Source organism: Grammomys surdaster, unplaced genomic scaffold (genome assembly GCF_004785775.1).
Source record: "Grammomys surdaster isolate TR1022 unplaced genomic scaffold, NIH_TR_1.0 129, whole genome shotgun sequence".
NCBI lineage: Eukaryota > Metazoa > Chordata > Mammalia > Rodentia > Muridae > Grammomys > Grammomys surdaster.
The window spans coordinates 9,109,015-9,132,741 of NW_021604587.1; the positions used below are offsets into that span (position 1 = coordinate 9,109,015).

The window sequence follows — 23,727 nt, forward strand, 5'->3', positions numbered from 1 at the left end:
GACTAGACCTCAGTTCTGCCACCCACACAGTATTGACCCCAGAAATGGGACCTCAGGCCTTATCCACTGGAGTGTTTGGACCACTCTATCCAAATGTGTTTGGCCTGATAGTGGGAAGAAGCAGTGCTACTATGCAGGGACTACAAATTTTTCCTGGAGTTGTAGACAGTGATTATCAAGGTGAGATTAAGGTAATGGCTAAGGCAATACAGAATATAGTCACCATTCCTACAGGAAGGAGGATAGCTCAACTATTGTTACTCCCATTGATCCCTACTAATCATAAATATAAGAGTACTAAGAGAGGGGATCAAGGCTTTGGTTCCTCTGATGCATATTTTGGTTCCTCTGATTCTCAAACGGTAGATGCCAGAGAGACTGATTAAACAAATAGACAACAATAACAAATCCAGGGAGGAGAAATCCCTGGGAAACATATTTTTTCTTTGCAGGAAACATGAAGATGCTTCACAGGATCGGATCAACCAGCATACCTGACTTGGAAAGTTCTCAGTGCACAAGAAGACATCACCACCCGCACCTCTAGGGTGGCTCTATTAGATTCTTGGTTCCCTGATTTATGATTTAGTGGGGTACATTGTTTAGACCCAAGAGAGAACTCATTACCACAGTTACTATAGTTGCTTTTTGGGTTTGAGATTGATTGGGGCAAGGACAGGGATATCCTTACTTGTTTTGTTAAGATCAAAGTTATGATAAGTTCTGTACTTATATAGATTTAGTTTTAGAAAATAGTGTTACAGAATAGAAGAGGCTTATACTTTTTACTCCTCCAACAGAGGGAGTTGTGTGCTACCCTTAAAAAAGAGTGTTGCTCTGAGGTAGAATGGTTTACACTAACCATTCAGACAGCATTAAGTCTCTTGTCTCTCGGGTTCATGCTGTTCAACAGATTGATGGCTTTTGTACGACAACAGATAGACACTATTCAAATGAAACCCATACAGGTCCATTATTACAGACTGGTAGTAGGGGACTCTAAAACCTCTGTCATCAAGACTGACGAGGATTAACCCCTAACTTACGCGCTAAGCTGGATAATCAATGACGGGTAAGAGAACATGTCAAGACCCTTGCCCCTAACTGGGAGGCCTCACGATCCTAAGACAGGAGCTAAACCAATGGCTGTTGAGTATCCAGAGACGGGAAAGGGAGGCTGGGGGGGTCCTTTGTTCTAACCTAAGAGAGGCACAGTTTCCGTAAGTTTTCCCAGCCTTCCCTTTTGAAAAAAAATTTAAAAAGGGAGACCTGTTGGGAGCCGACTCCTAGTCAAAAGCAGCTATCATCTTTACAGCCATCTCGAGCCATATACCCTGACAAGAGACTTGTTTTCAACAGCCTACAACAGCTGAGCACACTCTGATAAACATCTTGTTTTTCTCACATATCTCGTTTTGCTGTTTAGTGCCGCCAGCTGCAAGGCACACGTGATATCCACGCTGCTAGGTGCACATGGTCTCCTCACTGTTAGCTAGGCGCACATGATATCCATGCTGCAAGGCACATGACATAGTGCCTTCAGGTGTGCTTGTCCACGAGGGCAAGGCACGTGGTAAAGGGTATAAATACCCAGGATTTCCTTTCAATAAAAGAGACTTGAGGATACTTGATCAGACTCCCTGTCTTTTCTCCATTCTTCGAATCTCTGTCCCCACTCTCTCTCTTGCTAGGCCCTGGCCTGCAGACCAGAGCAGCAGAACAGGCTGTTACAAAGTGCCCCCCCCCCCGAACGTGAGGCAGTTCGGGCAGTTACAAAGTGGCGCCTCAATATTGGAGCTCCAGTAAGCGGGATACAGTGAAGGACACCAGGAATTGGAAGTGTGCATCCTCACTCCTTCGCTGGAGACCCTGCTGACTGACCCAAACAGGTTGCTACATATATATAGCAAACATCAAATTAAATGAAGAGAAACTTAAGGCAATTCTACTAAAATCAGGTGCAAGATAAGGCTGTCCATTCTCTCAATGTCTATTCAGTACAGTACTTGAAGTTCTAGATAGAACAATAAGGTAACTAAAGAAGATCAAGGGGATACAAATTGGAAAAGAAGAAGTCAAAGTATTGCTGTTTGCAGATGATATGATAGTATATATAAATAACTCCAAAACTCTACCAAGAAACTCTTACAGCTGATAAATACCTTCAGCAAAGTGGCTGGATACAATCACTGTTCCTACTATATACAAATGATAAACAGGATGAGAAAAAAATTAGAGAAACAATACTCTTCACAATAGATATAAATAATATATTTTAGTGTAACTCCAAGCAAGTGAAAGGTTTATATGGCAAGAACTTCAAGTATTTTAAGGAAAGACATAGAAGATATATCAGAAGATGGAAAGATCTCCCACACTCATGGATAGGTTAGATTTCATAGTAAAAATGGCCATTTTACCAAAAGCATTCTACAGATTCAATGCAATTCCTATCAAATTTTCAAAAGAATTATTTATGGACCTTAAAAGGATGATATTCAATTTCATATAGAAAAACAAAAAATTCAGGATAACTAAAACAATTTTGTACAATAAAAAAAATTCCAGAGGTATCTCCATCCCTGATTTCAAGCAATAGTAATAAAACTATATGGTATTGGCATAAAAACAGAAATGTTGATCAATAGAATTGAATTGAAAACCCAGAAGTAAAGCCACACACCTATGGACACTTGATTTTTGACAAAGAAGCCAAAATTATGGAATGGAAAAAAAGAAACCATCTTCATTAAATAGTGCTGGTCTAACTGGATGTCTGCATGTAGAAGAATTCAAATAGATCCACAGTTATCACCCTGCACTAAACTCACGTCCAAGTGGATCAAAGGCATCAACATAAAACTGCATACACTAAATCTGACAGAAGAGAAAGTGGGAAATAGCCTTGAACACATCGACACAGGAGACGACTTCCTGAGCAGAGCACTAACAGTTCAGGCACTAAGATTAAAAAAATAATAAATGGGACCTCATGAAACTGAAAAGCTTCTGTAAGGACAAGGACACTATCAAAAGGACAAAATGGTAGCCTACAGAATGGGGAAAATCTTTGCCAATCCTGCATCCAACAAAGGGCTGATACTCAAAAATTATAAAAAACTCAAGAAACTAGACATCAACAAACCAAATAATAATTAAAAATGGAGTACAGATCTAAACAGATAGTTCTCAGCAGAGGAATATCTAATAGCTGAGAAGCACTGAAAGAAATATTCAGCATCCTTAGTCATCAGGGAAATGCAAATAAAAATGACCCTGAGATTCCACCTTACACCTGTCAGAATGACTAAGAAACTCAAGTGACAGTACATGTTGGTAAGGATATGGAGCAAGTGGAGCACTCCTCCATTTCTTGTGGGAGTGAAAACTTCTGTTCCACTTTGGAAATCAATTTGGGCAGCTCTCAGAAAATTGGGAATAGCTCTACCTGAGGACCCAGCTATACCACTCCTGGGCATATACCCAAAAGATAGTCCAACATAACAAAAGGACACTTGCTCAACTATGTTTATAGCAGCTTAATTTGTAATAGACAGAAACTGGAAACAACCTAGATGTTTCTCAACTGAAGAATGGATAAAGAAAATGTGGTGCACTTACACAATGGAATATTACTCAGTTATTAAAAACAATGACATCATGAAATTTGCAGGCAAATGGATTGAACTAGACAATATAATTTTGAGTGAAGTAACCCAGGCCATGAAAGACAAACATGTTATGTACTTGTGTGTGAGTATTAGCCATAAATTACAAGATAACAGAATAGAATCCACAGACCCAAAGAAGCTAAGTAACAAGAGGACCCACAAGGATGCTTAAATCTCACTGAGTAGGGGAAATAAAATAGAAACCAGTGTGTATTGATGGAGGGAAGTGGGTGAGGGAGAGGTTGGGGCAACCAGCAGGGATCAAGTTGGAGGGAAGTGAAGGGAGAGAGAACTGGAATCCATATAGGGTGTGAAGCATCTCTGGGAAGAGCTAGAAACTTAGGACAATGGAAACTCCCAGAAATCTATGAAGGTGATCCTATTTAAGACTCCTAGCAATGGGGAATATGGAGCCTGAAACGATCATCTCCTGTAACCAGGCAAGACATCCAGTATAGGGACTGGGACACCAACCCAGCTATAAGATTTTAGACCTACGATTTGTCCTGCCTACAAGAGGTTCCGGGGTAACAATGGAGCAGAAATTGAGGGAAAAGTTAACCAGTGACTGGCCTGCCTTGAAATCTATGCCATGAGAAAGTGCCACCCCTAGAACAGTTAATGATATTCTCCTATACTTAGAGACAGGAACCTAGCATATCCTGTGGAATTGAGAGAGGAAAGACTGAAGAAGCCAGAGAGGTCAAGGATACCACAAGAAAACCTACAGAATCAACTAACCTGGGCCCATAGGGGCCCATGGAAACCAAACCATCATGGGAGCTTGCATGAGATGGACCTAGGCCCTCTGCACATACTTAATGTAGGATTCCTAACAGCAGGAGCAGAGGCTGTCTCTGATTCTGTTTCCTGCCCTTGGATCCCTTTTCCCACATTTGCCTAGCCTCATTAGAAGAAAGACCTAGTCCTACTGCAACTTGATATGCCAAGGCACATTGATACGTGGGGGCCTCTCTTTTTCTGAGTAGAATGGGAGAACTGAAGATTGTCCAGGGGAAGAGGTGAGAGGGAGGGACTAGGAGGAGAGAAGGGAGAGCAAGCTGCAGTCGGGATGTAAAATTAAATTTAATTAATTAGTTAATTAATTAAAAAGAGTAAAAAGTCTTTAGAGCTAAAAAAAATAATCTGGTGTTTTTCATGTTATTAGCTTTTTATTTGGCATTGTTCCATTTGTCACACATGCAATTTGACATTTTCTACAGAACCTTAAATAGCTATGTCATTCTAATCTGTGGATGAGTGTTCAGGAGCATCACAAAGCTGCAAGTCCAGCCAGCAGAAATGAGTGTCATTTGTATTGTTGCCCCATCTAACTCTTTCCCACTCCATATACATTCTCATTTCCTTCACCTCTCAAGAAAATAGTTATTCAGAAGATCTGGATCTAGCTCTGCTCCCTAAGGTGCTGCTTTCACGATGTGTATAGAACACAAAGCTGCACCATGCATACTGGTGACAGGGAGTAAAGGCCTTGGATTTGTTTCTTATTGATGTTGCAAGAAAATTGATCAAGTTAATTAACTAAAACAACACAGACTTAAGATCTAAACAAATCTGGAGATCAGAAGTCTGCAATGGATCTGCCTGAGCGATTTCACAGCTTTGGCAGGACTGGCACCTTTTTGAACGTTTTAGATCAGACTTTGCTTCCTCACATTTTCCTGCTTCTAGATCTTGCCTTCCCTTAGAAAGTGTTCTTCCATCTTCAAAACTAAAAATGATAGTTGCAGTCTTTCTCATATTACATTACTCTGGCAGTCTTCATTTTGCTTCATTTGTAGGGACCCGATTATTACACTAGACCCATGTAGAGGCTTAATTTTAAAGTTAATTGGTTGGCACACAATATTCTCTCTGTAACTTTAACTCCATTTCCAGATAACAAGGCATCCACAGGTTCTGGGGATTAGAGCATTGGCATGTTTCAGGGATTTATTTATTTATTTATTTATTTATTTATTTATTTACTTTTTGCCTTCCACAGAAAACTAAACAATAGCAGCTCATTCACACTGCATGTCTGTGGACTAGGAGGTGGTAAATGATGACTGAACTGTGTAGTTCTAACGAATTGGGAAGGACAACATTTTTCCCAAAAAGTTCCAGGTTACTCTGTTGTATTTGTGGGACCATTTAAAAACTTAAATTAGCATACAAAGCACCAGTCTCCCTATGGCATTTTCACACATACTTCCATGAGTTCATGGCCTTCCCCAGATTATTTTGGAGAGTTTTCTAAATACCTCCAAACTTTAATCTCTTCATTTATTAATTAGCTTCTATCTCATTATATTTTCTGAAGGACTAATTAAATGAGCAAATAAATGCAAAGGCAATGTCAATAGCTAGACATCTGGTATACAATAAATTCTTAATAAGTGCTAGTTTCTGGTACAAAATCACTACAGCTGGCATTTATTATAAATACAAAGTGTTATCTATTTTCTGGGAAAATGAGACAGTGTGAAGGGAAAGTTGTTGAATAGGTCGAATATCTGAAAATCTTTATAAAACTTTAGATGATTAAAAATTAATGCCAATTATAGCAGAGCTGAAGACTCAGATTTGAAGAAATGTATTTTAACATATTTTTAAACTTTGGAAAAATTTAAGAATAGGAATAATCCAAAATACTCATTCACCTGACCCAGATTCATTTTTCAATGTGTTATCTCACTTGCTTTATGTAAGTATTTATGTATCAATGTATCTATCATCAATTATCTACCAGCTACATCTATCTATCTATGTATCTATCTATCTATCTATCTATCTATCTATCTATCTATCTATCTATCATCTATCTATCATCTATCTATCTATCTATCTATCATCTATCTATCTATCTATCATCTATCTATCTATCTATCTATCATCTATCTATCTATCTATCATCTATCTATCTATCAGCTATCTATCTATCATCTATCTCTCTCTCTCTATCTATCTATCTATCTATCTATCATCTATCTATCATATATCTATCTATCTATCATCTATCTATCTATCTATCTATCTATCAGCTATCTATCTATCTATCATCTATCTATCTATCTATCATCTATCTATCTATCATCTATCTCTCTCTCTCTCTCTATCTATCTATCTATCATCTATCTATCTATCATCTATCTATCTATCTATCTATCTATCATCTATCTATCTATCTATCTATCTATCTATTTCTTTTAATTGAAACTAAGCTACATATACAATGTCCTCTACCTCTAATAGTTCACCACATAGTCCCTAAGAAGAGAGATATACTTTTATATGACCACATTAGGGTCAGTTGACTTATCCTATAATGACCCAGATATAGTAGTTTAGGCTTTATGAATGACACATGCACTTTACTATGCACTCCTCTTTGTTTTCTATACAAACCTTGACAAGTGTAAGCTTGCAGCTGACAGACAGTATAGTTACCTACCATGATCCATTACTCTTATTTAGTACCATTAAGTCTTTTTGTCTATCATCCAAATTTGCAAATTGGCTCAGGAGTAACATTGTCTCATGTCACTCAAGATCGAAGATCAGGTAGAGTTGTTACCACTTCATTATTTTTTATGGTGAACTATTTTCTCTGCTTGTTTTTGTCCTTTATAATATTGCTAAGGCAAGTCATTGGCTTTTATCATGCATATAATTTGGGATTTTCTGCTTTGCATTTTGTGTAAATGATGGAGAATCCTCAGATGTCCTGTTTAAATACAAAATGTCCATATTTCCCAGCTGTCCAAGCATTGTGTGACTTCTTCCTGATGTAGTTACTATTCTACTATTCTCTGTTATGAGTGTAGTTTCACTGGGTTTGTTATCCTGGGAGTAGGAGCTACGGGAAGGTATTAAATGGTGGCTTATGTGGTGTGATTTGTGTTGCTTGTTTTAGATCATACTACTGTGGGTCTTTAAAGAATCACTAACCAGTTGGAACTGGTAGTAAGACACAGTATGTGGTTGGGCCAATCCTTTTTAGTATTTAACATAAGGTTATTTTTATATCATTTTTTCTTAGAAATTTCCTCTACTATCTGGGTTGCAAAACAAAACAAAAAGACATAAATGTTGTAAAGGGACTCTTAAGGACCAGGGAAGTGACAAGAACTGAAAGGAAGGAAAGGGGTTGGGGGTGAGTATAACCAGAGCACATTATACAGGTATGTAATTGTAAAAAATTAATTAATAAAAAAACCTAAAATATGATTTAGGTTTTCTGTTTCTCTTGTACATTATAGACATATATTAGTCTTAACCCAAATAACTGTATAAAATAGTCTGAAGATGGGAACAATCATTAATCTGTCACAGATATTCTCTATATGCCTATATCATAACAGTTATGGTCACAAACTTTTGTTTAGTAGACTGGAATGAAGAATAAGACATCAATATTGATAATGACTCACCTCACTTGTTCCGACTAAATCACAACTTGGCATGTCTATTCTGAAAGTGAGACTATTGTGTGCTAACTATGTACATGGTTATTCATTTCCAGATTAAGCTTTTATCACATTACCTGTCATGCTAGAGAGTTAAAGGCATTTAGCATATGTATGCTAATACCAATGATATTTGCTCTGTCCACTTAATGAAAACATTACTATTTCTTCTTTGACTTCATCCTTGTCTTGGTGGAGCTTCACTATGAATACCAGCCTGGCTTTTAACTTGTGATTTTTTTTTATTAGATTTTTTTAATTTACATTTTAAATGTTAGCCTCCCGAGTGGGAAGATTACTGAAAGGTACCATTATATCCAGCACTAACATACTTTTTTAAATTCCTAAAAGATGTGTACTTCAAATATGAATTCTTGGTACTAGCAAAGTAATTTGAAACTGGATATAATAATGGATGGCAAATCAACATAACTAAAGAGATTTATAGTAGAAAGAATTGAAAAGTTGAATATTTGTTGCAAGTCCAATAAATGAGGCCACCATATTTTGAATTACCCTGAACTGTATATCAGAGTTGAGCCACATATCTGCAATCTTATTCGTCAGGAGTGTCTGGGCCTAGTCCTCACTCCATCGTATCTATCTAGTCACAGATGCTAGTTGTAGTTCTGCAACGTATGGCAATTCCCCAACCCCTCATTTCCATGCCTTTCTTCAGTGAGAGCATGTTTTCATTGGACACTCCACTTGTTGGAAAAGGAGTTCACTGTGTTTACTTGAGAAAGCTCATCCTGTTCTTTTTTTTTCCTACTTTGTGAGTTCTTCTTTCTTTCACCCTTCTCCAACTTTATTTCACTTTTTCAACCTCCTAGCACTAGGTAGGAGACACAGAAGGATAGAAGAAGAAACACATCCTGAATATAATTTCTTTCCCGTTGTTTCATCTTTGACCATGACTACTATCAAACAGCAACCATCCCTCCCAAATGACTAACAATGACCAACTCTGCCTCTTGGGTCACTAGCATTTATATTCCCTCTGAAAATGTTATCAGAATTCCAATGGTAACACACTTGTAGAAACTGTCTGCACATGGCAAAACCATGTCTCTGTTAGAGCACAAGGCAAATAATAGTCAGCTGCTATGAACTGTCTGAAGCAGCCCCATACCCCACACCTGTGTTTAAAATGAAAATATTCTTATAATATATTGTGTTTTTAAAGAAACCAAAATTCCAAAATTCTCACTACAAACACTTTTGTGCGTTTTCTTTCCTCTTCCATAAGACAATTGTTCTATGGCTTAAAATTGTTCTGAGTTCTGCATAAAAGAACCAACACAATCCTTCCTGCTTGTTATCAGTATTCTTTTATTGACTCTTTGTGAACTCCTGGAAAGAAAGGGGATACTAAAGAAATAAAAATAAGAAAGCTGAGGGGAATGGAAAGAGAGAAAGGTGGTAAAAAATTTTTACAAAGTGTGTGTGTGTGTGTGTGTGTGTGTGTGTGTGTATGCATGTACTTGCATGATCATGCACATGAGTGAAGGGGGGCTCTAATGTCAATGTTCCAGAAGCAGAACTTTAACAGATCACATATGCCAATGCCTTCCTTAGCTTTACAAATGAGGACATTGAATGCAAGAAAGATCAAAGGGTTTACAGAAAGTACACAAATTGGGGACACAGTTGGATCAGAGAACATAGGTGTCACCAGTCATGACCTGCTTCCTTTAAGGTGTTTTCCTAAGACTTTTGATGGTGTCTGATCTGATCTATAAAGAGTGAAGGAATAGCCTTCTGCATCATTCTGCCCACTCAACCATGCAGTACCGAGCCTGGAAGGACATTTAAAATCTTTTAGATTTTTTTTTATTTTGTTTTATGTCTATGAATGATTTACTTGCTTGTTTGCCTGCATGTATGTATGTATGTATGTATGTATGTATGTATGTATGTATGTATTTTGTATGTGCACCACATGTGTGCCTGGTGCCCACAACAGTCAGAAGAGAGTATCAGATCCCTGTTATTAGAGTTACAGATGATTGTAAGCTACCATGTGTGCTGAGAATTGAACCTGGGTTCTCTACAAAATAAATAAGTGCTCTAAACTGCTGAGCCATCTCTCCAGCTTCTGACAGAATATTTTAGGGGCATCTAAGAGTATTTGGAGATATGAGTATTTTGTATGTAGGAACAGGAAAAGCAGGTATTATGCCAAGAAAAAAACCTCTAACTTTTTACTTAAGCATAGCTCAAAATTTAAAGCATTAGGACATTTTCAAGGCAAGGTTACACGAAGGGGAGAATTACATGTCTGATAATTAAATGGCATCCTAAGACATCAATCACATCTTTAGAGGCCACATCACAAGACCACTAACAGTGACATTAATGTGTTTTGGTAACATTTAGCAATCTGGATATTTAATACACTTCAGCCATTTGTTCCAGGTCACCAGAGGTTAACAAGGCAGCAGTGAATATAAAAATAATTGTCTATCATTAGGTTAAGTTGCCAGTTTGAAAAGCAAGGACAAAGTCCTCTGAGTAACCTTGATCTTTGTCTAGGACCAAGGCAGTACATTTTGAGTAAATGCTCAGATACTCACTATTGTGTTTGAAGGGTCTTATGACTGCGCCTGACAGTCGAGCCCCCAGGATGACAGAAGAGTGGTTAAACTCATCACTTAAAATGAGGCATCCCTGTGCAGAAAACAAACACAAACCACAAGATAATGAAAGGAAAGACAACATATGAAACACCAAACACAGAAAACACCAAAATCTATGTTAAATCAGAACTCTACTTAATTTGAAAAGGTTGAATTTCAGCTGGTATTTATATGGACAAAATCTAGTCTTTCAGATAGGTAATGGAGATGGCAGCTCTTTGTAAGATATTGCATCTTTACTAGAACATTAACAAACAAATAGTTTTCAACAGCAAGATTGTCTTTAAGCACTAGGAAGAGTCTAAAGGATTGAGCTTTGACTGGAAGACTGATTTATAGAGGGCTGTAGACTTGCTTGATACCTGATTTTGTGCTAGAGTATTTGTATGGTTCTCATCTGTTCTCCTGGCAGCCCAGGGCTTTTTTTATAGTAAGGCATTTCAAAGTCTTACCTTGTGTTCTCGTTTTTCCTGTGTCAACATCCCATGGAAACAGAAGCATCTGTGTTTTACAGTCAAAAACTTTGAATTTGTAAAACTGTGCATGGAAAGTCAGTGTGAGGTGAGCAGATAATGTTACTGCTTATATCTTATGCTTGTAAATTTGTTTTTCTTTTAAAATACATACATTAGAGAGCTATTCAGAAATTCAGAGTGATGATGGTTCTTTTTATTTTCTGTGTTCACCTGTAATCGAGTTCTTCCTTCTATTTTGGTAATTCACATACAATATGTTTTAGGTTTTTGAGGATAAAGCTAGAAAAATGGTCTTATTTCCATAGGGAAGAATAATGTATATTGGTAATTTTTTCTTTGGAAACATTTGAGAATTATTGTAAACTTCATGATACCTCACCTCTATGTTATTTAGCCATATAACTACTATAAATTAGGCATCTGTTACTTCCAAGAAATTCCATATTTTTATATTAAATGTTATATATATTATATATCAGCAGCTAATATATCATGAAAGTTAACATTTCCCCAACTACTCTAATGGTAATACTCTAATAATACTCTAATGGTATTATCTTCATTTTTTCAATGAACTTTCACAGAATCCAATTTAAGATAATATATCACACTTAGCTGTCAGTGCATTTAAAGAAAAACATAAATCTGATTATCACACCTGCTTATTTAAAATGAAGTAGCTAACTTCCCATTGTTTCTCACACACTCTGGCATGATTTACAATGAGGTTCTAGGTGATTTGCCTTCATTGTTCTCTTCTTAGATCATGGATTTGTGTTCTAGGTCCTTCCTGCTTTATGCTTTGCACGTGCAGTCCCTTCTTCATTGTTCCAATAAACAATGTGCCTTTCAAAGTTCTGTTCTCATGATTCTAGTACAGTCATTGAAAGCTTTCTCAAGAAGAGCTGGCAGCTCTTATCATTCCTCATGTATATATGTTCTTGTCCTGGAGTACTTCTCCAATTTTATTTAGTATATTGTTTCTCGACTGGACTTCAAATTCTTGAATTTATAAGACCCAGGTCTTGTTCATCCTTATATCATTCATATACATATATATACCATGACATGCAGAATTTCAACAATTAGTCAGCTAAATGAATGAATGGATGAAATAAGAAGGGTTTTTTTGGTCCAAAGTAATGCTTAGTAGGTCTTGCTACATGACAAATGAAAGTCCATAAAACAGGCCTTTCTAAGCTATTATTGAAGATGCCATTTGATCCATATTTAGTCTAGTGACTTAATAACTGGGAGTGTCACAATCAAGAGATTTTCTAGGGCTGGAGAGATGGCTCAGTGGTTAAGAGCACCATCTGCTCTTCCAGAGGTCCTGAGTTCAATTCCCAGCAACCACATGGTGGCTCACAACCATCTATAATGGGATCCGATGCATTCACTCTTCTGGTGTGTCTGAAGACAGCTACAGTGTACTCACATACATAAAATAAATAAATCTTGCTGGGCGGTGGTGGTGCACGCCTTTAATCCCAGCACTTGGGAGGCAGAGGCAGGCGGATTTCTGAGTTTGAGGCCAGCCTGGTCTACAGAGTGAGTTCCAGAACAGCCAGGACTACACAGAGAAACTCTTGTCTCGAAAAAAAAAAAGAGAGATTTTCTAGACTATGCTGATATATTTATCCAAGATTTTGATGTTGAGAAAAGGACCTTTTGGCAACACTTTTGATAAAAGACTTGTCCTAAGGTGTAATTCTTGGGAATAGTACAGAAGAAGGCACATGGCATCAAATTCTTACCTTTCCAACAAATATAGGGATATTTGTTGAGTTGGTTGCAAATCCCATCCCAAACACCATCGCTGCTTCTACATTCAAGAACTTAGCCATGAGATCCTCCAGCTCCATGTGTATATCCAAGGTACCTGAGCAGAAGTTGTATGAAGAGTGACACTTGCTTTTGAACAACCCCAAGTTTAAAAACTTGAATGCTACTATACATACATCAACATGTTCTTTCTTCCAAACAGAGTTGCCTCCTCTCATAGTGCTTCTCCCACTCACTTTCTCATCTCCACCCAACATGTGAGTCATTCTCCACCTCCCTTTTAGCTGCCCAAGGCAAAACTACTCAGGATTAATTATATCATCATTATCCCACAATGATTAGTATTACTAAGTTTACTCCAGAAATTGGAAAAATCTTCGTTTCAAAATGAGCACACAAAGGATGAAGACAGACACACAAGAGCCATGACTTTCACAGATACTAAAGACATCTGAATGTTCATGGGAGTGAAAATTGTGATACTATAGTAGATGTTTTGCCCTGATGAGCACAATGCCCTGTCTAGCCCTAAAAATCAGTATAGACCTAGAGAGTTATATAGGGTCTTTTTTGTGGAGAATGAAGAGCTAAGAGTAGAGGATGCAATTAGGAAGATCAAAGATCCACATGGAACCAAAACGACAAAGTAACTAGGCAGCAAATATCAATACTTAGAGAAGCTACTTAAAGCTAGAAGGAGGCCAAATTAGTCAGCTCAGTAATTGTCCTCAAAACTCTTTCTTGCTCAAGGGATCAACTGAGTAACTATGTCACAACTAAACCACCTAGACATATGTGGATAGATAACTAAGATAAATCTCCACCTTTGTTCTTTCTAAACCTGCTGTTCCACATGTTTAGCTCATTGAATTACTGAAAGTCCTTAGGATGGTGTGGGATGTTCTGTTAGGCAAACAGACAGCCAGGCAACTATGGGATGTGCATGTGCCAAAGACTCTCTTGGGAGGTTTTCCAATATAAGGAATTCCATATGGATTAATAAAAGCACCACTCTTTAAATTAATTACTCTATGCTAAAAATAAAGGACAATTAAAGAGAACAAAGTAGTTGTTGGAAAGTTGATGAGTTTCCTTTCTACAGACATCAGGCTGTGCCTCAATCCAGTAAAAATGTTAAGTTGTAGCTAGTGGTCTAAATAGTTGTTCTAAAAATAATATTCAACCGTCTGTCTTTGGTATATAAATACTGTCTTTTGTAAATCCCAATAAAGCATAACTATCATACTAGTTGAAGGAACATACAGATACACAATCATTTTTATTTGGCTAGTATCACTGGGCATACAAATTGCTAAGCTATGTATATATTGATTCCTGTCATTACTTTGATGTTTTTCTTATCCAGCAGGCTACCAAAATCTGCTCCATGAATAAAAGAATAAATATGAACTGGGTCTATCCTCTTGGCAGCTCACTAAGTGATATTTTCTGATGCCAAACATCGAGTTCATTGCCATAAGTCAAGTGAATAAAAAGTAGATTCAGGATAAATGACCAATATTCTGGACATGGATTATATGCTTCTGTTGGATTTTTAGTGATGCTGACTGGCTCATCCTCAGCCAAAATGTACAGATCTCTGGCTTTAAGACTGTCATACTAACACTGATTGATATCAATTGAGTAAGGGTGTAATTGAGAAGTCCATTTCTCAGTTACCAATGATTCTTCTGTGTCATGTGTGAAGCTATTTCCCTAACTGAGACTAGCCACATTTGGTTCATAAAAGCCTGTTTGCAGACTGTTTCCAGACTTGGCCTCAGCACAGGTTATCATTTAATATGAAGATCTGCCAGCTCTTCCCTTCTGCCTGTTCTAATGGTACTGCAGATAAGTTCACATTTGTGCCACTTGCATGCACTAAGGATTCCTACATCCAAGCCAGCATCAGTCCTTTTGCCTAAAGGAATCACACAGAAGTCTTTGGGTACTTGATTCTGATACTTGCAGTTTATAGAGTTATATTGCCTCTTGGTTGAATTTATTTAATGTTAAGCATTCAGAGAAAGATGTGGAACTAGATGCCTTGTCTGGTCGCTGTGTTCAGAGACAAACAGCAGAAAGCACTTGCATTGGCAAGCCTACTTAGAACTCCACTTTAAACAGAACCCTCACTACCTCTTGTTAAATTAACCACTAGTAGATCATTAGACTCAGATTCAGGTCAAGTATTTAAGGGAGTCATAGTTGGGCGATTGCAACACATTTTCATGGCAATACTGATGACAGACGAAGCGTTAAGCTGACAAAATGACTTCTCCTTCACTTTGTGTTTTCTTTTGTTTTATAAAGATGTATTCATTTAATGTATGAGTGCTCTATCTGCATGTACCCTTGCATGTCAGAAAAGGGCATCAAGATTATATTATGGATGATTGTGAGTCACCATATGGTTGCTAGGAATTGAGCCCAGGACCTCTGGAACCATACAATTAACCACTGAACTATTTCACCAGCCTATGGTTTTATTTTTTTCTTTCTGTTTTTTCTTTTTTTCTTTTACTTTTCATTTATTGAGGACTTTATCCATGAGCACTGTATTGGCATAATTTTCTCTCCTTTCTCTTCCCTCCAACTCTCTCGCTCTTACTTCTTCTCAACTCCATGGTCTCTTATTTTTTAATTATTATTGTTACAGAGAGAGAGAGAGAGAGAGAGAGAGAGAGAGAGAGAGAGAGAGAGAGGGAGGGAGGAGGGGAGGGGGAGGGGGAGAGGGAGAGGGAGACGGAGGAGAGAGGGGGAGGTAGGAGGGGGAGGGGAGGGGGAAGGAGAGGGGGAGAGGGAGAGGGAGAGAGGGACAGGGAGAGGGAGAGGAGAAGGAGAGAGAAAGAGAGACTTATATGTGCAACTTGTTAAGTTTATTTAATGTTGCGCATATATATGTTGGGACTGCATAAGCTGGGGATGACTGCTCTTCCTTTCTTAGTAACCATTTATTGTACTCAGATCTCTATCTTAGGATGGTGCCTTGAGAGATTTCTCCATCCATGTTGGCATGTCAATTGGTGTTGTCTATTCTTTCAGGTTTTATTTAGGCAACCATATTGTTGAGATTTCATGGATTCAGTTGCTGGTCAAATATACGAGACACTATCTTGCAGAAGAACACTTTATTTTTATTTTCTAAATATAAACATGGTATTTTGCTATACGTTTAGACAATAAAATATCAAGCAAATCAACATGCTCAGTGACTCATGTAGTAACACCGGTGTGTGTATGCGTGCATGTGTGTGTGTGTCCATGTGTGTGTGAGTGTGTAAGGCCTCAAGAATACATTTCTTAAGCAATAGATTCTGATTTGGGGGTTATTGATATATCTAAGTTAATAAAATACTTATGTTGAATACTGGATTCAGTCCTTAGTAGTGACAAAATTTAAAACAAGGCTGTAGCATACAGGGCCCATGGCTTGGAGACAGCAGTGATGTCTTTCTCTCCCAGAAGTGTGTTGAGGCTCTCCCAGCTCTAGGAAATCTAGCAAGCAGGGAGAGAATTTTCTTGACAATCAATGTTGATTTCTCAATGTCCTGAATCCTAAACTAGGTGGTATCTTCAGTAAGATGATCTTACCATTTTGTTTTGATGGGAAACTAAAAATAATAACAATACGGTGTGTTGTTAGGAGTGTCTTTGAGGCCTTCCTGACTAATAACTCACAAGGAGCCCCCTTCCCTCTGGAATAGAGATTATTTTATTTAATAATTGATGTCTCGTGGGAGCAGCACACTGTACCCATGCAGGACAGATCTATTCAAATTCCTTTTAAAACATATTACATTTGAAAAATTAGCTGATCAACTCATGGGTTTCTATTACTCTTCTTCATAGTTGTGGTTAGCTCATCCCCTAGCCCCTTTCCCTCCTATCTCCCATCGCCCATACACACTTAACCCTTTAACTCTAGAGTATTTCTCTCTGCTCTTCTGTGTCACATGTGTTCTAAAGTGATGTTGAAAATTTCTGTACAGCTTTCTCATTTCTGTTAAGTCTTCCCTACTCCCTTGTTTTCTCACTTTCATTCCTTTCTATGTTTTTGATACTTTCTGCCTCTGGGATTCTCTTTATTTTCAGTAAAAATATCAAGCAAATCAACATGCTTACTGGCTCACACAGTAACACTATTCTCTGTGAGCAAGTGCCTGAGTGCGTGAGTGCGTGAGTGTGTGTGTGTGTGTGTGTGTGTGTGTGTGTGTGATTTAAATCTGGCTTCTACATGAGAGATAACATGAGATGCTTATCTTTTTGAGACTAGGTTACTGCACTGAGTATAATTTCTTTTCCAGTTCCCTCCATTTACCTGAACATTTTATGATTTAGTTTTTCTTTACATCCAAGTAAAATTCTGTTATCTTCACATTCTACATTTCATCATCTATTTGTCAGTTAATGGACATAAATTGATTGCACTATTGTAAATAGATCTACAAGCATCTCTGTAGCAAGATACAATATCCTTTGGTATATTCCCAGGAGTGGCAAGCTAGACTTTGGGTTCTAGCTTTCCAAGAAACCTCCAGAGTGATATCCAAAATAGTTGCACTAGTTTACACTCTGGCCAACAATGTATAAATGTTCCACCTTAACCACATCCATGATAACATCTGTTATCATTTGTACTCCTGATGATGGTCATTCTGATTCAAGTAGACATAAACCTAGGAGGGAGAGGGGGGTGAGTTGAGGGCACTAGAAGGAATTAAAGGGAGGTAGTGGTCAGTGAAACTTTATTTATGAATAGCAGAATTATAATTTCATATACTCTTCATGTATCACAAATTTTTATTCTTATTCTTTTTGTCAAAGTATTAAAACTGGAACATTAGTCTTATCTTGCAAAAGTGTAGACCAGAGAGATCCTCAATGACTTAGCGAGCTTCAAATTAGTGGGCCTTTGGTTTTACCTATGAGAACTTTGGTATTAAGCAATGTGCTCTTCAGTGATACTCAGGAGAATTAGTCTTAGTTTTGAGTTTTCAGCATATGGACTCTAGCAATTTTTGAATGGCAAGTCATTAAAAATATTCCTGGACTGTGTGTTTTATCTTCTTGAGTCAGGAGGTAGAAGAAGTTTATCTGCAAATTATCAACTTCTGTGAATATCAACTTATGTCATTCCAGGTGTGCCTTTTTGGGCACATACTGTACGGAGGTAAAATTATTGGTACGTCACATTGACATATTATACTTGCTTGGCTCTGTTGAACCTAAAGGACCAATTTCTACACTTTTTAGGAAATAGTGCCATTTTTTAAAAAAGGGGTTTGCTATAGAAGTAAAATAATTGGAAGGGAGAATCTCTGTAACTTATATAATGAAACCAATTGTTTATAAACATCTTTGTAGCATTGATTTGCATAAAATCATTTCATTTAAAAATCTCTTATAGTATTCTGTGCTTGTTGAAATCTGGCTTGTGTATAATTCCTAATGCTGTCAGGGGAAGGGCAATTACATTGTCAGAACTCTATTAGGTTTCATAAAATTGCCAAAAGGCTTTCAGAAACCAAGACATATTTTCATGTTTCTACTCCCAAACAATTCCTCTGAGAGTACCCTATTCCTTATGAGGACCCTTAGAGAAAAATAAAGAGGCTTGAGAGTAAGGCAATGACATTTCATTAATCAGAATTTGCAATAATTTGGTCTGGAAGGAACTAGCGCCATTTTTTTAAAGAGAGGTTTTCTATAGAAGTAAAATAATTGGAATGGAGAATCTCTGTCACTTATATAATGAAACCAATTGTTTATAAACAACTTTGTAGCATTGATTTGCATAAAATTATCTCATTTAAAAATCTCTTGTAGTATTCTGCATTGTGCATTCTAGAAAAGTACTCCACCACTGAACTATATCTCTAGTGTACCTTTCCAGGAGTCACTTAAAAAAAAATGAGAGATCTCTACTTGCTAGCAATTTCTTAGAGACTACTCATTACAAAAGAAACTTGAATGTTAAGTTAATAAATGTTAAAGTATGTTTTGATTTCTACTGATTTGCTGCCCCAAGCTGGCCTTTTCTTCAGAAGTTTGAATTAGTGAAACTATATATTTCCTATTGAGCTTCAAAACACTTGGCAAAAACCACAAAGAGGTAACTTGGTAATTGAAGTGAATGATAGTACAGGACAAGTCGTGAAGCCATGCTGCAGGGGAAGAAGAGAGGATTTGCGTACTAGTGGTAAAGGGCAGTGTTCTTAAACTGAACAGGAAGAGATTTCAGCAAAGTTGCATATTACTAATAATGTGAGTATTGCAACTGAAATTTTAGCTGGAAATATGTCCTTAGCACTTCCTTTTGTGTTGTTGTTGAGTCTTAAGTCCATGTGATGTGTTCATTTTGGTGATTTGAAAAGTGAAAGCATCGATGGCTGTATCCCAAAGCTATAATTATAGTTGTAGGTATGTTCCCAATTGGGTATGTGCTTAAAGTAAGCAGGATTCCCTTTCCTTTTTCCCTTTCCCTTTCCCTTTTTCCCTTTCCCTTTCCCTTTTTCCCTTTTCCCTTTCCCTTCCTCTCTCTCTCTCTCTCTCTCTCTCTCTCTCTCTCTCTCTCTCTTTCTTACACACACACACACACACACACACACACACACACACGAAAAAGTTTAGTTGGTATTATCCCATTTAGAGAATTGTGTTCATCCCAGAAGTCACAGGATGCAAAATAAAAATCCCAAATGCCAGATGTATTGATCATTTCCCCATGAGTTGTTGGTCAAAGGTGTCCTGTAGACCCTAAGACAAGGTAAACCATTGTCATTGCTCTTACTTGCTCACCAGAATTTGATGGTAAGATCCTATCGATAAAGATAACATACCTATTGATCAAAGGAAATAGAGAAATTAAGTTGGTAGTGATTAGGAAGCTGGCTAGCTCTAGTGGCACTAGAAGGTACTATGCAGGCTGCTGAGGGAAATGTTATCAGTAGTCTAGACCATTTATGAACCTTATGAACTGTAATATTGACAAGGGTGGCAAGAAATGCCAATGGGTTTAATAGTGAATGCTTTTTGCTTGGACTTAAGGCCTTCTTCATTGGAGGAAGTATGGCTGAAGAGATTATAGTCCCTGCTGTGAATCTACTATTATAATTTTTGCTAAATAGATAGATATAGTAACAAACTCCCCTCTATATTCAAATCTATCTACCAACAGATTAGTGAAGCTTTGAGATCTAGATAGAAAACATTAGTGGGTAGAGATTAATGTAGAGACTTACAAGTGATCCAAGTTCAAAGAATAAGTGTCTGTAGCATACTGAATCATAAATTGGTCATTTATATCATGTCCCTCCTGAAGGCTCAGGGACCACCACAGAAAAGGGGTCTGAAAGATGGTGAAATCCAGTGATCATGGAGGACTAGAGAAAAACAGCATCTTTCTTGAGAGGACCACTATATTCATAAACATCACAGCAGCTATAGATGCCTATGTAGGACCCGCATAAGTTCAAGCCTGTGAACATTTTAGCATTTATTGGAAATGGGTTCATGGCTCTAACGCCCATCTGAAGAACTGTGAAAAATTACTGGCTTCTGGGGAAGGCGGAGTCTGTTCTTTTTAAAGATTTGGCTCCTGGTACACTAAATATGTTCCAATGGATGGTTCAGCACCCAGGGGTATAGGAACAACACAAATTCTGTTAGTGGTTATAAAATAAAGACAAAAGGGAACAGAAAATTGGTGTGGGGTGGGGGTAAGGGATAGGGAGTAGGGGGTACGGAGAAGGAATAGATATGGGAAGACCTAAGGAGAGGAGTTGAGATGAATGTGATTAAAATACATATTATAAAATTATTAAATAATTAATAAAATAGTTAATAATGTAATAAAAATTCTAATTTATTCTTAAAAGCTATTTGCTATATTTAATTTGATTTATTTGTTGCACATATCTGAAGAAAAATACATAAAAATGTCTATTGGCATAGTGTAATAACCCTTAGAGTATAGTCATTCACTACCTCCAGATAATTATATTGTTTTAAAAGCCCATCTGACAATGGTTATCTGAGAGGAGCTTATGATTTGTTATTCATTAATTGTAAATCCCATTGATCAAATTTGTTTATGATCATAGGCAAGCCTGAACCAAGCTGATGAACCCTTTCATTTTCTACCTGTTACAGAGAATAGAGAATCTGACCTGAACCAAAATGTAGAGTAGGCTATTACTCCTGCAGAAGTATCACGTAGATGGTGCGATCCTGAGTTTTCTCCTCCAGACTATCAAATAGTACTGCACAGGTTTCCCATAGTACAGGAACTCTTAAAGAGTAAATAAGATGCTACATAAAAAACCAGCATGAAAAGGAGTTATAAAGCATTTTGCAAGAGCATGTGAGCTTTATGTTTTTGCCTGAAGTATAAATTCTTTCCTATAAATTTTACTCCTTTTCTGAAAAAATGTTGTTTTATCTTCTGAAAAAGAAGAGAATAGTCTGTTCCATTTTGCATATTCAGTAATTTATCTACCATTCATTCACTCATTCATTCATTCACCACAGCATTCCACAAGAGCAATCTCTCTGTTCTGGATATTTACATTTGTGTGGTAGAGCCATGCATATACATATACAACAGGATTATTATTTTAATCAGTAATGAATGTCATTAGGAAATAATGAGGGAAGGAAAAGAAAACAGATATCCTGAAGGAAGCATTAGAGCTGGTATTTTAGAAGTCTGGTAATGAAACCTATTCAGAAGAATTAAGCACATACTTAAAAAAGTGTGTGTCAAAAGCAGGATGGCTGACACTTTAAAAATGATGCTTATATCGCATTTCATTCTTTTTCCCCCTTCTTTTCTTTCTTCTTCTCCCCTCCTCTTCCTCCTCTTTTTTCTTCTTTAATTTTATCACATTTATTTGAAGCACACAGCCTTGACACAATCAGGATTTGATATGTAGCACTGTGAACCCGAGACTCAAAAAGACAAAATTCCAAATTAATCATTGCACTTACCCATTTCATTTCTGGTGCTGGCCACACCTACACCATACTTTTCTAAAGTATCCTTAATTTTCTCCATTGACTCATCATATTTTGCTGCAATCCCAAGGTAGTTGTAGGAGGCCATGTTGATAACATTTTCGAAAACTCTTCCAGTATACCTGTAGGGAGATGAGGAAGTGAACACATAGGTCTATCTCATTTAATATTCCACTGCCTCAAAGATTTCAGTATGGTCCAAACCTCACATTGTCCTTTCCATTTTAATCTGTACTGTCCATGGCATAAGGTGTTCTTTTTTATTAGGGGAATATAACCTGATAGTGAGACATAGCATTAGTGAAAGTTCCTGGTCCCGGCTTATTACTAGGCAGTGATTTTCTTAGAATGATTGATTTTAGGACAGTCATGTTCTGCTTGAAAGTGCTACAAAACCTTCTAATGAAAAAAAGGCACAGTAATCTCTGAGTCTATTATTGAGAAGGTAGGAAGGTACAATTTGACAAGGAAGTTGACAAAGGCTTTTCAAGGTTGGCTCTGTGTGTTGTACACCAGCTAACACAAGTCTAATCTTCATTATAATGTAATGTAAAGGAACCACTTTGTCAACTTAAGTACCTTCCACCTTATCATGGGAAACTGCTGAGGTCTGAGTAGTGGAAGATCAAGCTCATTCACACCTTGGGCTTTTCAGACCTGTAACCTTGTATCCATGCTAGTTTCCTTGAGGAGAGCTCTACCCATCAAACTCTTGCAGCTGGCTGCCTCACCTGAATGTCCAATTATAGTCATCAGTCACTTTCTCCATTACGCTAAAGTAAGGCTGTGGGACACTGCAGACTGTGTGACTCCAGCTGTCTCTGATTCTCATGTAAAGGTTTCTTGTATAAAAGTTCTCAAAGTCTTGATACAGAGGCACAAAATCCTGTTATGACAGAAGGGGAGGTAGAAGGTTAGCTTCAGTCTTTTTTATTTTTCTTTCATTGCAATTGAAATCTGACAGAAGAGGAAGGACCTGGTTAATCAATCAATAATCAATAAAGAGGGCTTTTTTTTTTTTTGCGAGGATAGATGGACAGGGGAGCAAATGAAGCTCACAAAACTGTGGGGCCTCCATTCCTAAAGAACCTGCATCTAAATTTGAAAGAAAAATGTGGGCTTTTTGGGATTATGTCTGTAATCATAGCTATTTAGGAGGCTGAGTTAGAAGGAATACAAATTCAAAGCAGGCTTAGGCTACAGAGTAAATTGAAGACTAGACTTAGGGATTTAATGAGAGAAAAAAAGTAGAATCAAATGGCTAGTGAGGTATCACTGTGATAAAGTTTATATATAATGTCCTAAATTCAATCCTCAGTGCTGTCAAGTAAAAAATGATAACAAAGATGCTGGCTCAATTCAAGAGAACGTGGCAGAGACAAGGAAGCTTGTTTATTCGTTTGCTTTCCTATCCATAAAAGGGGTTATTTTGGCTACAGGCTTGGGATGTATTGCTGCCCAAGCAGGTAAGTTGGAAAAATAGTTGAGATATTAGTACTTTTAGTCTAAATAGATTCATGCACTGTGTTTTCAGAAGGATGGGTGGATGTGAACTATGGTAGAAGTCCTCACTAATAATGAGAAACTTGATATTGATTTGACGAAACTGTTTGAAGACCGTGGGCAAAATGGCTGTTGGCAGGTAGCTATGATGTGCTGAGAAGCAGGA

At 37.4% G+C, this 23,727-nt stretch overlaps 1 protein-coding gene across 1 annotated transcript in view; it reads right to left on the reverse strand.

Annotated features, from left to right (window-relative positions):
- Sptlc3 (serine palmitoyltransferase long chain base subunit 3) overlaps window positions 1–23,727 on the reverse strand; it is a 112,915-nt gene that overhangs the window by 56,583 nt on the left and 32,605 nt on the right. The window contains exons 3-6 of the mRNA XM_028756838.1: window positions 22,790–22,944; window positions 22,032–22,180; window positions 13,013–13,137; window positions 10,717–10,810 (exon numbers count right to left, since the gene is read on the reverse strand). Coding sequence (XP_028612671.1) covers window positions 10,717–10,810; window positions 13,013–13,137; window positions 22,032–22,180; window positions 22,790–22,944 — 523 coding nt within the window. The remainder of the gene's footprint in view (window positions 1–10,716; window positions 10,811–13,012; window positions 13,138–22,031; window positions 22,181–22,789; window positions 22,945–23,727) is intronic.